The 15,358-nt window shown below is 29.7% G+C and overlaps 3 protein-coding genes across 3 annotated transcripts; 2 read left to right on the top strand and 1 right to left on the bottom strand.

Annotated features, from left to right (window-relative positions):
- Positions 1 to 156: 156 nt before the first annotated feature.
- Tsp_01554 (putative protein phosphatase 2C) lies at positions 157 to 2,213 on the top strand. The gene is made up of 8 exons (XM_003377320.1): positions 157 to 329; positions 384 to 744; positions 878 to 1,066; positions 1,128 to 1,274; positions 1,334 to 1,430; positions 1,495 to 1,665; positions 1,977 to 2,087; positions 2,155 to 2,213. The coding sequence occupies exons 1-8, from the start codon at positions 157 to 159 to the stop codon at positions 2,211 to 2,213; spliced, it is 1,308 nt and encodes a 435-aa protein (XP_003377368.1).
- Positions 2,214 to 3,444: 1,231 nt separating this feature from the next.
- Positions 3,445 to 4,553, bottom strand: Tsp_01555 (conserved hypothetical protein). Its single transcript, XM_003377319.1, has 2 exons — positions 3,586 to 4,553; positions 3,445 to 3,487 (listed from the first exon to the last, which is right to left on the bottom strand). The coding sequence occupies exons 1-2, from the start codon at positions 4,551 to 4,553 to the stop codon at positions 3,445 to 3,447; spliced, it is 1,011 nt and encodes a 336-aa protein (XP_003377367.1).
- Positions 4,554 to 6,103: 1,550 nt separating this feature from the next.
- On the top strand, positions 6,104 to 14,971 carry Tsp_01556 (putative tetratricopeptide repeat-containing domain protein). The gene is made up of 29 exons (XM_003377318.1): positions 6,104 to 6,137; positions 6,733 to 6,843; positions 7,155 to 7,241; positions 7,722 to 7,766; positions 8,003 to 8,072; positions 8,131 to 8,230; positions 8,365 to 8,463; positions 8,523 to 8,715; positions 8,846 to 8,943; positions 8,994 to 9,113; positions 9,390 to 9,482; positions 9,540 to 9,672; positions 10,156 to 10,313; positions 10,377 to 10,491; positions 10,541 to 10,653; positions 10,850 to 11,085; positions 11,397 to 11,469; positions 11,526 to 11,636; positions 11,998 to 12,050; positions 12,244 to 12,555; positions 12,746 to 12,959; positions 13,480 to 13,561; positions 13,621 to 13,683; positions 13,738 to 13,825; positions 13,900 to 14,070; positions 14,139 to 14,196; positions 14,277 to 14,414; positions 14,526 to 14,750; positions 14,810 to 14,971. Exons 1-29 carry the CDS (start codon positions 6,104 to 6,106, stop codon positions 14,969 to 14,971), a joined length of 3,555 nt encoding a protein of 1,184 aa, XP_003377366.1.
- Positions 14,972 to 15,358: the final 387 nt, after the last annotated feature.

The raw sequence follows: 15,358 nt of genomic DNA, 5'->3' as shown, positions 1-15,358 counted from the left end.
TTATTGTACAATTTGATTTAAAGTTTGTACTGTTTTTCTATTTGCACAGTATTAAATATGATTATTCAAAACAGAACTTAACTTTTCATTTCAATTTCCTGTTTGCTGACTAGTTATGTATATGTTAAAGTTTTAGTGGAAATTTAAATACAAGATATGAGTGAGGCGTTTTCAGTGAAGTTGCAAAAACTTTTGGATGACTTCGACTCGCAGTCCGACACTTCAGTGCCTGACGGTGTTCATCCAAGAGTTGACACAAAAGACAAAGTTACAATGGAAGAAATACCTGCAGAAGTGATTGCAAGAAACGTTGAATTTCTCACGCAACAGTAAGTGATTTATTTATAATTAGACGTTTCGTTGTTCCAATGTGAATTATTTAGTGGGTTTAACAATTGTGATGCCTTGTGGCTTTCTTCGAAAGCATTTCACTCCCATATTTGCAACGTCTTGTTGTCGAGCTGTGGTGATGAGGATGAAGTTGGTTCAATGGTAGAAAATTTCGAATCTGAAGAAAAGTTTATTCAATCGAGCACATTAAATAGATTGGCCGTTAATGAACTGGTTTCATTTTGCCAAACATTTTTCAAAGATATTGTACACGCCCATTCGTCGATGGAGTTAGTCGGCCAGATTCCATCATATTCTGTTCTGAGTGTACGAAACAGGCGTCGAAAAATGGAAGATCGTTTTTGCATTGTTTCAGATTTTCGTCTTTTACAAATTCCTGAAAAGCAGTCCTTGGTATAATATGATTATATATTTTTAAGTGTATACCTTATTAATGATACAATTAGTATTGATGAAGTTTGCGTTTAATTTCATGGAATGATTTCAAGTTGTCATGTATTTATTGCTAACTTTATCGTAAATTTAGTTGAATTCTGCCATTTCACTTTTTGCTATATTTGATGGTCACGGTGGTCCGGAGTGTGCTTTGTATGTTTCAAAACATTTAGCTTACAATTTGTGCAACTCTGCCAATTTCCCAAGTAATTTACGGGAAAGTACGTTGGAAGCTTACGAACGTACTGAGCGGAATTTATTGGCAAAATGCCATCGTGAAGTACATGATCACACTTTTGAATGACACAATAGTGGATGCGTAAAATCTTTACTTTCTTAAGAATATCAAATCTGGTACAACTTGCCTTGCTTGTGTTGTTGATAATGAATCGATACACATATCTTGGCTTGGGGATTCTATGGTTGCAATGCTAGATAGGTTTGGTGAAATGAAACTGCTGAATCACAAACATTCACCCTCAAATATGGTAATCAAATATTTATTAATGGAAAAAGATTTACATTTTATTTAAACATAATGGCTTAGGATGAATGGCGGTTAATCAAAGATAATGGCGGAGCAATAATTGAAGTTCAAGGAGAATCTCGTGTCAATGGATGGATCAATGTAACTCGAAGCTTTGGTATTTTTTTAAATAAAAAAGTTAATGTTTTTTTTTCATAAAATTAATATTCTTATGCTCAAAGGTGATTATCATCTGAAACCACCACTTTTGTCACTGCCACAGTATGTACGTTTTGCCCGATGCTCATCGCAGTCACTTTTGGTTATGGCAAGTGACGGTTTTTGGGATGGGATGGACATTTGCAAATGTCGTGAATTAGTTATCTCATTTTATGCAGAACGACGTGATAAGGGTAAGTGCATCTAATTATTGAACAGATAATTTATTTCAAGTGATGTGCAGTTAATTTAAATAAATCTATATTCCATAATACTTCTGATTCGGCTTCCAATTTGTATAATGTAGTAGTTTCTCAGTGTGAATTAATTAAATTGCGTATTTGTTTTATTTGAATTATTAATTATTTACATAAATGTTGTAATTGTAAAAAATGTTTTTAAAAAATTTCTTATAAATTATAAGTCTGAAATTAAAAATTTGTATTGATGAATTGAATTTCAATGAATTGCGTGTGATAATAGGCTTAAACAAATTTACTTTTAGGAGAGGATTTGGCTGATTACTTATTAAACTACTCAATTACTGAAGGTGGAAGCAGTGATAATGTTACGTTAATAATTGTTTATTTGCTTGAACGAGAAGAATTAGCGGATAGTTTACGTACTGTCAAAATTAGCTACTAGAAAAATGGCTAATTTTAATAATGTTTTCTTTGATTCAGCAAGTATCTGTATGTATGTTGCTGCTTTTAATAATTTCGGCAGTATTGTTATTGCATAAAGGGAAGGAAAGAAAAGAAGAGAAATTATTTTGCTTTGCTTTGCTTTATTTCAATTTTATTTGTTAGTTTCTATAAAGAAAAGTGCTTTATTTGTGCTCAAACAGTCAAACGTATGCATATGTTATAAATAAAATTCGCGAATGTTCTTCACACGCGAATAATTTTTAATGCAATTTGAAAGTGAAGTCATTAGAATTGTGATTTTCAGTTTTCAATTATTATAATTCAAATTATTCAATCAATGTTTTTAATATAATTAAACAGTAAATTCTGTTGAAATTATTGTTCACTGATCGGAATGGAAGATGAATGAAAAAATAGGTACAACTTATATAATTATGTTTTTTGAATATTATTGGGAAGATTAATTTCTTTTTATTTAAATTTAAAGAAAAAATTATAATCTGAAGTTAAAATGACAGCAAAGGATTCTTTTGACGTCATGATTAGATAAGTGTTTGTGGATTGTTGTTGATAATTGAATGGCAAACTTCGAATTCAAATGACCAGTAGTAGTTGGCACCAACTGAATGCTCATTCGATCTTTGGGATATTTTATGTTTGAAAATGCTCACGAACATCTTCGTCTAATGTGTAGTCCAACCAGTATTAATAATTATGCAATTATGCAAACTAAAATGAACATCAGAAACAAAAAAATTATATTTATATATATACGGTGCAGATGCTGTTGCATGAAAACTATGGACAATGAAATAAATAAAATCATTTTTATAAATTTCAATTTGCAAAAGCAATCACAAACAGATTTGTTATTAAGATTGATAAAGTTGAATAAATAGAGAATTGTTTGATTAGAGGATATTTCAGAATTTACGATGCACAGTTTGTGTTTACTATCCGACAGTGATTGTTGTTAGTGTTGCTTATTTACATGCTTGACGGAAATTGTCTAACGGAAATTGATCGATTCATTCAAAAGTAACGCTTTGCAACAAAGTGCAATTTAATAAAGACAAAGCTAGAGCCGTGCAATGAAATGTGCAAACGCTATTAAACGATCTTTATACCACACTGTGATTACCACTGTTAGCAGACAAGAATTAATATAGTTCTTGAAGCTTCAATCAGCCGGTCAATGGAGAAGTGAAAACAAATCGCACTTGTATTCTATTATTCATGTGGCCGGTTTGCTTTATTTCAACGTTCACAACATTTGCATATTGCTTTGTGGAAACAAAAAATGAACAAACTGAACTTGCAATCCATTCAGCTACTATTATTCACCATCCGTTCTTGTTGAGGAGGATTTCTGTGATAAAATAAATGACATATGATAATCAAAAATAAGAACAAAAAAAAAGAACAATTACTCGCAATCAATTAATTAATTGTCAATACAATGCTTACCTTCTTAAGCAAGATGTGAACACGCTGTGTGATGATAATTCACTGCTAACGATGAGGATCAATGTCGGCGTGGAGCAACAACGCAGCAAGGTGGCAAAACTGACACTGAAGCTCACCAGACGGTTGTGGAACCCATTCTCTTGCAGGCACAGGCGCCAGAAGCCATTTTCCAACAGTAAAACAATGGTCATTGTCAAACTGATGGCGATTAGATTTTTTTCAGCTTTTTTATTGCACGGCCAGCTGTTTCTTTTGTAGCTGAACGAACCGCGGTGTTGGTGACGTTGCTGCTTCAGCTTGCACAAGCAAAGCAAGTAGAGGAGCAGTGCAATTGATGTGCAACTCACGCAAAACATACCCCAATACAAATTCCACGATGAGTTGTACAGACGGGCACATGCTAAGCTCCATTTGCCTTGCAAAGGGTGAAAATAAATCCAATTGCCTTGATTGTGTAAAATCAACGCCGCCAATGCAATGCTGAAAATCCACAGCAGCCCAATTTGAAAGACGGTTGTTTTAATGTATTTTGTAAATTGCATTGGATTTCTTATGGACAAATAGCGTACAAGTGCCAAGGCAACATAATGTGGCAAGCTGATGTGGTAGGCGGTTTCGACGGATATACCGAAAAATATCGAGATATTGCAATTGAACAGATTTGGAACTAACGTTATCACTGCACTGTATACATGGATGAGAATTGTGATGCATTCGACTAAACCCTGACTTATGAACCACATGAGGAAGAAGTTATTTCGCCACATTTGGTTAGCTAAGGCAAGCTTGAGAACGTATATTTCCATGAACAGACAAACTAATGCAACAGAAACCATCAAAGAACTACCTGCGGAAAGAAAACCGTAACTTGTGATATGCTCTTCATCGTAAAGTGCAGTATAATTGGATACAATAACTGAAGAATTTTTTTCACACTGACAAACAGCGAAACGTCCACCGTAGGCCATTTAACTGTCTAGTTTTAGTTTGGTGAAGTAGCATGTGCAGAAAATTTGAGGAGGTGTCAAGAAAATCATCAGTGGAAATTTTGGTCTGCTTCAGCTTCTTTGTCAAGAATAAATCTGATCAGATGGCGATTTAAAACAGCGGTTGTTAACATTTAGTGATTCAGTGTCAATTCACTTGTTTAATCGATTTCTGCTTCTGTCTACTAACCTAATTATGCATAAATGTTCCAGCTAATCCACCGCAAATGATTATCTTCGATCATCTTGTCAAATTGTTGAAATCTTTTTGATTTGGAATATGTTGAGAGTAGAATTTTCTCTAATGAAACAACCAAGCACAAGCAAGCAGCCTGAGTTTGCAAATGCAACGTCACCTGACACTCCATCCCTCTCTTTCTTTCTTTCTATCTCGCTTACCGTTGTAAGTAAGCTAATGTTGACATATAATTAAGCAAGCATTTTATGCATCATCATATTATGCTAGCTGGTTTTATTCATTTTTCAGCTTAACTTTCCATCATAAATCATCTCTTTACTGAAATTATTATTCTTCCTTTTCTTCTCGAATGAAATATATCATATTTTTCATTTTTATTCAAAGGTAAAATGCATGAATTATGAAACATTGAAAATTCAAGCGAATCAATAAAAAGTATGGTTTTCAATTATTTATATGTTCATTAAAAATAACTATTTTGAAATATATTTCAAAAGTGATTGTAACAATTTTTATTTAGTCTCATTTTTATAAACACAAAAATGCAATATTTTCAAATTAGTTGCTCAAATATTGCTTACTTTCAAATGATGAATAATCATGATTATATTAAAAATGTATAGTTTAAAGAATTGTTTCATTTTTAATTTTACAGGTGAAATAAAGTTTTATGAATAATTAATCATAATATCTGAAGGAAAAGAAAAGAATATAGATCTTCTCATACGATCATTGAAAAAATCAAAATAGTTTCATAAATATAGGCTATCCGGTAAAATGAAAGTGGCAAATTTTTTTTGGTGTAAAATGGTACAATGTGCTGCTTAGGCATGTACTGCACGGCAAAATTGATTATTTATATCAAACTTTGTTGAAGTATATTTTTTCATTTTAAATAAATAACACTTATAAGAGTTGAATTTAGAAATAACTGGGAATCATTAATTATTCACAACATTACATTCTTATTTTTGATTAAAAATTTTAAACATTAATCTCATATTGTTTAAATATTTATTTAAAATGTTAAATAATTTGTGTTCAGTAAGAATAGTAATAACAAACTTGTACTGAAGGGTATTTATGAACGTAGTTTTTAAAAAATTCCTAAAAATTATTATTAAATATCGAGCAGCCCATTTTATATCTATGTCAATGATAGATGTATTTTATTAGTATTATTTAAATGTTAAATCTATAAACTGCTATGGTTAACAATAATAAGCATTTTTGATAAATCTACATTATGTACAGTTTAAAGCTTTCGTTTTCTTGTTGAATAAAGGACCAAAATAAAAACTGTATCTGATTTCAGCTTTGAATAAATTTTTCCATGTTTGAAAAACTATTCGAATTGTTGTCGAAAGGTAATTCAATGTGAATTTCATTTTGTCGAAAATGGCATTTTCCCGTGAATATATTTATCTATATGAATTTTTTTATTTTCTTTAAAAATTTGTTACAATTAAAATTTTCGCACATTTTTATATGTCCGTGAATCACCAATTTTCTTGTACAATTTATTTGTTACATTCAGTTGAACAGCAATATTAAATTTTTGTCATATTGTAGTGCAAATTTATGATTTCAAATATCTTTTTTCATTTGTATTTACCATATCACATGTATGTGTTAATAATTAAATGCAAGTACAGCATGCCTGTATCCTAGCAACAGAGAATCAATGGTAAGCAACAACTATGGAACAGCTGTATTTTCAAGTAAGAAATTTATGATCCTCTTTTCATTTTTATTTTATACGTTGGATCTTTTAGGCAGAAATATTTTATTATATTCGAACAAAAAGAATTGAACAAGCGATCGGGAAGATTCAAAACTACCTTGAAACCGCTTTGCAAGATGAGCATTATCGTTTTCTTTTGGGAATTTGCTATGTGCGAAAAGGTCACCAGATTTAAATGAGCAAAAGTTTCAGGTCCATTTAAAATTAGATTTTTTCAGGTAGAAATTCTGAGGCAATAAAAGAATTTGAAAAAGTTATACAAAAATCAAATGTCCACGTTGGAGCATTGTTGGGCTTGTTGGAAGCACACAAAGCTTGTGACATAAGAGGTAGACATTATGCTGCATAAGTTTTCTGCATTTTAACTATTTATTTTTACATTTACTTTTAAAACATTTACAATATATAATATTCCATTATAACTATTGAAAAATAATTTTATTTTGAATTAAACAAAAAATCTGCTGCAAATTGAAAATTGTTGATTATTGAAATTATCATTTGTACTACACTGTAGATTCTGAACAAATATTAAAACTCTGTTTTATAATTTCATTAAAAATATGCTACTTGGAATAATAATGTTACTACTGAAGGAAGAAATGGCGATTGCAATAATCAATCAGTATATAAATTTCAGATGTAAATTCTCTCGAATATTACGAAGCAAAATTAGAATCACTGAAAACAAAAGCAAAGAATGAAGTAAAGCAATTAAATTTTATTTGTATGTGTTGTATTCTTCATTTGCTTATATGTTTGTGCATATAGGAAATGTATTCTGCTGCAGCATTTTATTTTTTTAATGAAGATCCGAAAACTTCCATAGAAATTGTTGAAGATCTGATTCAAAATTCTTTCTTATCATCAAAGGTACAATATATATAGTTCATCAAGTAAAGTTTAATTAAAGTTATAAGAGGGTAACTTTAAAAAATTAATTATTTTTAATTACTGTCCATAAATTTTTAATATGATTAACTTGTAACGATTTGTTCGGTAAAGAAAAATTTTATAAATAATTACGTAGAGTTTTAAAATTTTAAATTAATAAAAGAGAAGGCATTATTCTCATTTGAGATGAATTTTTTCCGCACACTAATCAACATTATGTGTCCCCAGATGAAATCCTAACGTAATGTTAATAAAAATCAACAATTCATACAAAAAATAACAGTATATTTATTATACTTTCAATATTTTTCAGGTGTACTTATTAAAAGGTTGGTCGTTGTTAGCACTGAACAAAGATGTTAGTGCAGCTCATCAGTGTTTTCAACAAAGCAATCAGTTCGTTATATTGCTATTATTATTGTTGTTATTTTTCTTTAAATAAATAAAATATTTTTTAAAGATTATCAGAATGCGATTATCAAAATCCTCAATCGGCAATGGGATTAGCTGAATGTGCTAAATTAGAAAGAAAATATGACGAAGCGATCTCTATTTATGATAGCATATTGGAAATTATGCCGACATTTTTTCCAGCTCATATTGAAAAGGCAGAACTGTATTTTATAAAAAAAGAATGGAAGAATTGTTTTAAAGAAGTGAAAATGTAAGAATTAACATGAATTATTACATTTATTTTTTAAATATGATTATTTCTGCTGCAGGGGAAAAAATGTCGCAAGTGATGATATAACAATGGAAGAAATGGAAATTTTGCTACTTATTGTATATGAAGGTTATTATAATGAAGTAAGATTTAAGAAAGTTAGTCTAAAAACTCTGGAAAAGTGTAAAACAATTATAAAAATGGAATTTAACATTTTGTTTCACAAAATATGCTGTTTTATATATAAATGGTTTTGTATATAACATATATATATAACTAATTCGTTTTTCAGGCAGCTAATCAGTTTAGTGAATTGTTAGAACATGATAAAATAACTGCATTTGAGGGAAAACTTAGTTGGATTCAATGGACTTTAATTTATTGTAGAATAGTAAGTTGTTTTCTTAAATTTCAAACTTTTATAACTTATAACTTGATTTCAAATTTAAGTGTGGAAGGAATGGAGCCATTCTTAAAAAGGCGAAATCATATTTGGAGTTAGAACTTAAAAAGCATCCTAAAAATTTTGCAGCAATGGTAGCCATAGGAGAAGTATTACGCATGAGTGGATTGTATGAAAGCGCTTTAGACGTATTCCAAAAGGCTTCCAAGATGGACGAAGAAACTCTCTGTTGCTTCAAAGGTAGCAATTGAAGAAATGAAACTATGATTAATTATATTTGTTGTAGTGTATCATACTAGTTTAAATTTTTAATTAATTAAACTGTTGTGATCTCATATTTTATAAAATTTCATACAGTGTATTTTATTAGAAATAGCGCATTGTCAAATATCTCAAGGCACGCTTGGTGAAGCGAAGGAACAAATGGACTTCATAAATGCAATAGATGATCAATGGAATGCTTCATATGTAAAAAAAAAGTTCACAATAAAGTAACTAGTGCTAAATTGTATTTTAAGGAAGGTGCATTATTCAAAGCTTTTATGAGCGTAGCTTCGAAACCAGATCCAAAAACTATACGACTAACGATAGAAGCGATGAATACAACAGTAATTTCATTCATAAATGATATGTCAAAAGTGAGAAAATTTTATTATCATTCATATCGTTCATTTGAAGATTCATTAAATATAGCTGAAATTATAAGTAATAAATCATATGTTGGGTTATCATTAAAAATTGAAAACTGAATTTATTTGAATTCGTTAAAGTTTTTCGTTATGAAGCATCTTTTATAATAGAAGAACAATTTCAGCTATATTTCTAATATTTATTACTAAAATTCATAAAATTACATTATTTTCTAAAATCTCATGTGCCATATGATTATGAATTATTATAAAACATGAATATAGATTATGGAATTTGGAGTGGAGTTTTTACAAAAACTGAATGCTGATTTTATAATGGAAATCCTGAAGATCACTTGTGATTTATTGTCAGCAGAGGTATGTGCAGTTTATTAATTTAAAAAGTCAAACAATAACTTTTTTATTTCAATTAAGTCTGACTTAGTCCATAGTAAGGAAATTGAAAACATTTGTAAATCATCAATCAGCATTTTGAGTCAACTATTACGTTACATTCCTGGCTTACAAACTGCTTACTTCATCAGTGCTCGATTGCATATTTTGGAAGGTATGTATGTCTGCTGTTTTTACTTCATACACACAATAAAAATTATTTTTTTGAAATTACTTGAAGCACTTTAACATTTTTTAGTAAGGCAAAAATGAAAGATTTTCTAAACAGTGATTATGCCTCAATTAATTAATTTTGACATAAATGATATTTTAAATTTTGTTTAAAATTTTGTCAATCTGATCTGCAGGTGCAATTAATCAAAAAACTTTAAAATAGAGACTACTTTCATTTATTAACTAATCAGTTCAGTAAAGAACAATTATATAAAAAAAAATTACCAACCATTAGTAAATATAATTAATGGTCTAACATTTGTTTCCCTTTGAAATACTTGATGAAAAGGTGATAATTTATAATATTTTGTAAAAGAATATGAAGTATTGAATCGATTCGATAAAACAATTTTTGAAACATTTATTTGCAAACCCTTGCGAAATATTTTAAATTATGGGCTGAATTATTAATTAAAAATTACAGATAATTTTCCACAAGCAATATTGGAACTGCAACAGCTTTTGAAAATGGAAGATTTCAACGTGAATGTTGGCTTGTTGCTTGCTGATGCGTATATTCAAAATAATAATTTAACCGAAGCTACTGATGTGATCAATGCAAGTTTGAGCTGTGACTTTACAGTATGTGAAATATTAACAGTAAAAAAGCAAAAATATAAATACAAAAAACATGTTTGTTTCAAGGTGAGAAATCTACCCGAATATTATATGGTTAAAGCTAAGCAGGCGCATTTGTCGGAAAATTTTGAAGAAGCTATACAAATGTTGAGAAATGCATTGCACACCTTTACAAGCAAAAGTAGCCAAATAATATGAACAGCTAAAGCTTCAGTAAATGCTTATTTCAGAAGATGGAAAAAACAAGAAAAGTGACTTCTTTTTTACAATGGAGTGTAGAGAAGTTTTGGAAATGAAAATGCAGCTGAATCTTATTTTGTTGTGCATCTCAGCGAAGCGTGTGGTATGTCAGTTTAAATTTAGGTTTGATTTAAATGCATTTAAAGGCAAATTAAACATTATTACATGTTTTTTAAATAACAATGAAAGTTTGAAATGTTATTTTAAAAAATAATGAATAAAATTAGCGTTTTGTACATTTCAACAGTGAAAAAATTTGTTGAACAACTTTCAAGTTGAAAATGATCATATGCCTTCAGGAAGAAGCACAAAAAGCATTTCTTCAAGTTAAACAAAAAAGAAACGCCGGTTTTGAGGCGTCATTATTGTTTATTGAAGCACAATTGAGACTGGCCAAAAATGACGTTGAAGGATGCGTTTATTTGTTGAAAAATGTCCTGCCAGATAGCTGGTATTATTTTGAAGCTCGAAAATGTTTGGCAGATGTTTATCTTAATTACAAACAAGATGTGAAAAACTACATTGCTTGTCATAAGTAAGCAATCTAGAATGTCGTTGCTATTTGAAAAATTGAACTTTTCATTTTATTAAAAAAACTCAAATATTTCTTGTATTACCCAAACAAAATGGGTTAACGTGTTGTACATTATCTGAAGAATATATCTAAATAAAACAAATTATTGTTTTTCATAAAATAAATAATCGGCAAGCTCTATAAACATGCATCATGACAGGATGCATCTTTTTATATCTTTTTAAGATGAAATTTATGCTTAAAATGCTTATTTATGCTTAAAATTTTTAATATAGCAATTGTTAATTCATTGATGATACTCATTTATTTAGAGAAATGATTCAAAGTGTAGAATGTTCAGAAGCTTATGTATTATGCGGAGAAGCTTACATGAATATTTGCATGGTTCGTATTGATAATTTATTTACATGCTTCAGAAAAATTTATGAAAAATTGTTTAGCCAGAAAAAGCAATTGAAATGTATGAGCATGCAATGAAAATGAGAGCAAAAAATATCAATTTAACTAAAATGATTGGAGAAGCCTATGTGAAGTCGCATAATTATTCAAAGGTAAGACCGTGTAAACGGAATTTTTAAATTTAAAATGAACTGCAATTAAATTTTAAAATAACATTGATTTATGATTATTGCACCCAAAAATTTTACATCTTTCATTTTACATAATCTAGATTTTTCCATTTTACTGTACAACTGTTCACTTTAAAACTATTCTTATGTGATTTTAACAATCAACATTTCATTAATTACAAGAATTTTGCCTTTTTAAATTTGTTCTTAATTTTCTAAAAAAAAGTATGTTAATTTTTTTTAATGAAAATAAATGATGTTCTATTTTTATGCTTATTCTGTAACTGTTTGAATTTTTTGTTTTGTTAGACAGACATTTTGACAATGAGCAAAACATTTTCAGGCAACCAATTACTTGGAAGCTTCATTAAAAAACAGCAATGATGATGCGATAAGGTAAATAAATATTTCTTTCTTTATATTCATATTTAAAATATTCATTACAAATCACATACATAAAATATTAAGCATAAGAAGATTTGTGCTTACTAAATTTGTCATCAATTATATTGTTCTTTCTTCATAATAAACATTGCATAATATTTGCACTAAAGAATGTGGAAATTTCGATTTTGTCTCTGCTTTTCAGATACCAGTTAGCTCATCTTTTGCTTAAGCTGAAGAACTACGACAAATGTGAAATAATAATAAATCAGTACATAGAAAAATGCACAATTCAAAATGCAGAAGTTACAAACGAAATGCGAAATGGTAAAAAGTTCAAAACATTGCAAATTATCATTGATAAAGAGAAAATGAAATTCGATTATTTAGCTTTGAATATAGCAAAAGTTAAAGAATTAGCTACATTTCATGAACTTTTATCCGACTTGTACAACGAAACGAACAGACCAAACGAATCCATACAGGTGCTTGAAACTGCAAAAGCACTGATGATGAAGTAAGAATTTACAATCAAAATATTATCTATAAGTCGATTTATGAAATACATGATTCCATGCCGCAGTGTGATAAAAGCTGAACCAGTTGCGCTTATTGGATCAGAAGATTTTTCCAATTACGTGGCCAAGTAGTGAATATGTTTGATAATGACGTGTTGCTTGTTTGTTGAAAACTTTGTTGTCTTCTAGCTTAAGTTTAAAAATTGGAAAACAACATCAGCGTCATCGAAATTACCACAAAGCAATTTTCCATTATACCGAAGGCTTAAGTGCAGCTCCAAAAAGCATTCCAATCATGCTGGCATTGGCTCATGTGTATTTAACAACTGGACAATGGGAAGAATGTGAACAACAATGTCAGCGTGTACTTAGACTTGACAAAGAAAATACAGAAGCACTTTTGGTGAGGAAGGTTTATTTTTTAATTTTTTGTTCATGATATGTTTGCATATGGTATTTTACGCACAACGCATTATAATACAGTTCACATTGTAGTGTAACGTTTTTCGCTTGTTATTCCGCACAAAAAACACTCGACCACTTCCATATTAATATTTTTACAAACAGCTAATAATTATTCACAAATGCCAAGCAACCAAATACTATGTATAACGGATAATATTTTACACTTGACAGGTGTTTATGGCTAGTGTGAAAATATCAAATTTACAACTGACAACCTTTGTCAAGTTAACAACATTTAAATCAAACGAAATAATGATAGCTATTTTAAAAAATGTAATACAGCATATGAAACTTTATTCCATTTTATTGTTTTATTGGCAATTTCAAAATATTAGCTTAACTGCTCTCCATTGTCTATTTATTTGTTTTTTCAGTTTTTTCAAATGTAATTTGGTTGTTTTTTTGATGGCATTTAATTTAAATTCAAATTATATCACAGTGTACTTCATGGTTTTTAGATGAATGTAGATATTTTATATCAAAAGAATGAAAAACAGTTGGCTTTGGAAAATTTTGAATGTTTATTGAAACAAAATCCAAGTAATTTGCTTTATACATAAATGAATAATTAACAAAAATTTTGTATGTATGTGTTTTAGATAATTATCATGCACTACTTCGGATAATTGATTTGAGCTTTCGTATTGGAAATTTGCAATATGGTAAATTGAATTAATTTTGAAATTCAGAAAATTCATATGAACTTATTACTTAAGCTGATAATTTCATTGATCTCGCAATGAAAAATAATCCCAGAACAAAACACGATCCAGGATTCAACTACTGCAAAGGTTATTATGAATGGTAGACTTGATTTTTTCAAAGAAACTACCAACTTTTAATTTCACTTTAGTTTTCTCTTTTCTGAATTTTTATAGGAATCGTGGAAATCCAGATGGTGCATTGCAGTGTTTCAACCGAGTTAGAAAAGATCCGCAATGGGGAGAACTTGCAACTTATAACATTGTAGAAATTTGTCTTAATCCTGACAATCAAGTTATTGGCAGTGAATATCTTGAGAAAGATCAATCTGAAGATGCAGATTCCGTGTAAAGCAGTTATTAAAAACTAAAAACACTTGAATATTAATGATATTATAATGATGAATATTATTCAGCAACGAGGGTTCCAATGTTAAAACTCTTCGTATTTCCACTGCAACGCGTTTATTGAAGGTATTGAATATGCATTTAAATGTGATATTTGCATATTTATGCTGGTTTTATTGTTAACAAACAATTTTTTAATGTTTTAGGAGCTTCGTTTCAATCGAAATGACGAGTGCAGATATCGCTTATTGGAAAATTTTATCCTTTTGGCTTCAAAAAGCAAAGCTGATGTGGAAAAAGCTTTAACTAATTTTCTACGATTGGCGACGGCTAGTGAAAATAAGGTAAATTTTATTTTTGAAGCAAAGTTATTAATAATTACTTTTCCTCTATTAAACTATATTTAAAACCGTTTTGTGAAAATCAAAATTCTTCGCATGTTAAATGAATTTTAGGCTACAAATATTGGCTCAATTTTTGGAATTGCTCAGGCGCACAAACTGTTGAAACAACATGGCAAGGCGAAAATTTATTTAAAAGAAACTCTGAGTGTTCCGTGGAATTTGGATGATGCTAAATATTTGGAGCAATGTTGGCTGCTTCTCGCCAACACATACATGAACCAAGGGAAAATGGATGCCGCGAGTGAAATTCTGAAAATATGCATGCAACACAATGCGGTAAAAGAATTAAACAAAAATAGTATGCAAATAGTTTGAAAATTGCACTACACTTCTAGTCATGCATCAAAGCACTTGAATATCTAAGTTTGATAAATGAAAAGCAACAGAAATGGGCAGAGGCGGTTTCGAATCTTGAAACGGCGTGGACAATTTGCAAACATCGTCATCCAGCGATCGGTTGCATCATGTTTTTCGTCTTGTTGTTGCTGCTAATATAAATATAAAAAGTTTCAAATATTTTCAGGATACAGGCTGGCATATATTTACTTAAAGGCGAAAAGATACGTCGATGCGGTCGACACTTGTCACGTTGTTTTAAACAATTTCCCTGATTTTCCTCGAATTAAGCATGATATTTTGGACAAGGCTCGTTTGAGTTTTAGAACTTGACAGTCATTGACAGTTTTATTTACTTCTATTTTACGGGAGGGGGTCAGTTGAATGAATATATGAATAAAAATATGAATTTTTGAATTTTATCTGAAATTTTAATTGAACAACTACAACAACAACATCATCATTATCATGATGTTGCAAGATTTTATTTACCGCTGCTTAGCATTTTTTAATTTGATGAATAGCTTGTTTGCTTGCTTGTTTTTTGA

The sequence above is a fragment of the Trichinella spiralis genome, assembly GCF_000181795.1.
Source record: "Trichinella spiralis strain ISS 195 chromosome Unknown Scfld4, whole genome shotgun sequence".
Taxonomy (NCBI): domain Eukaryota; kingdom Metazoa; phylum Nematoda; class Enoplea; order Trichinellida; family Trichinellidae; genus Trichinella; species Trichinella spiralis.
Note: the sequence above shows the minus strand (reverse complement) of the source record. Positions and strands in the feature narration are given on the sequence as shown.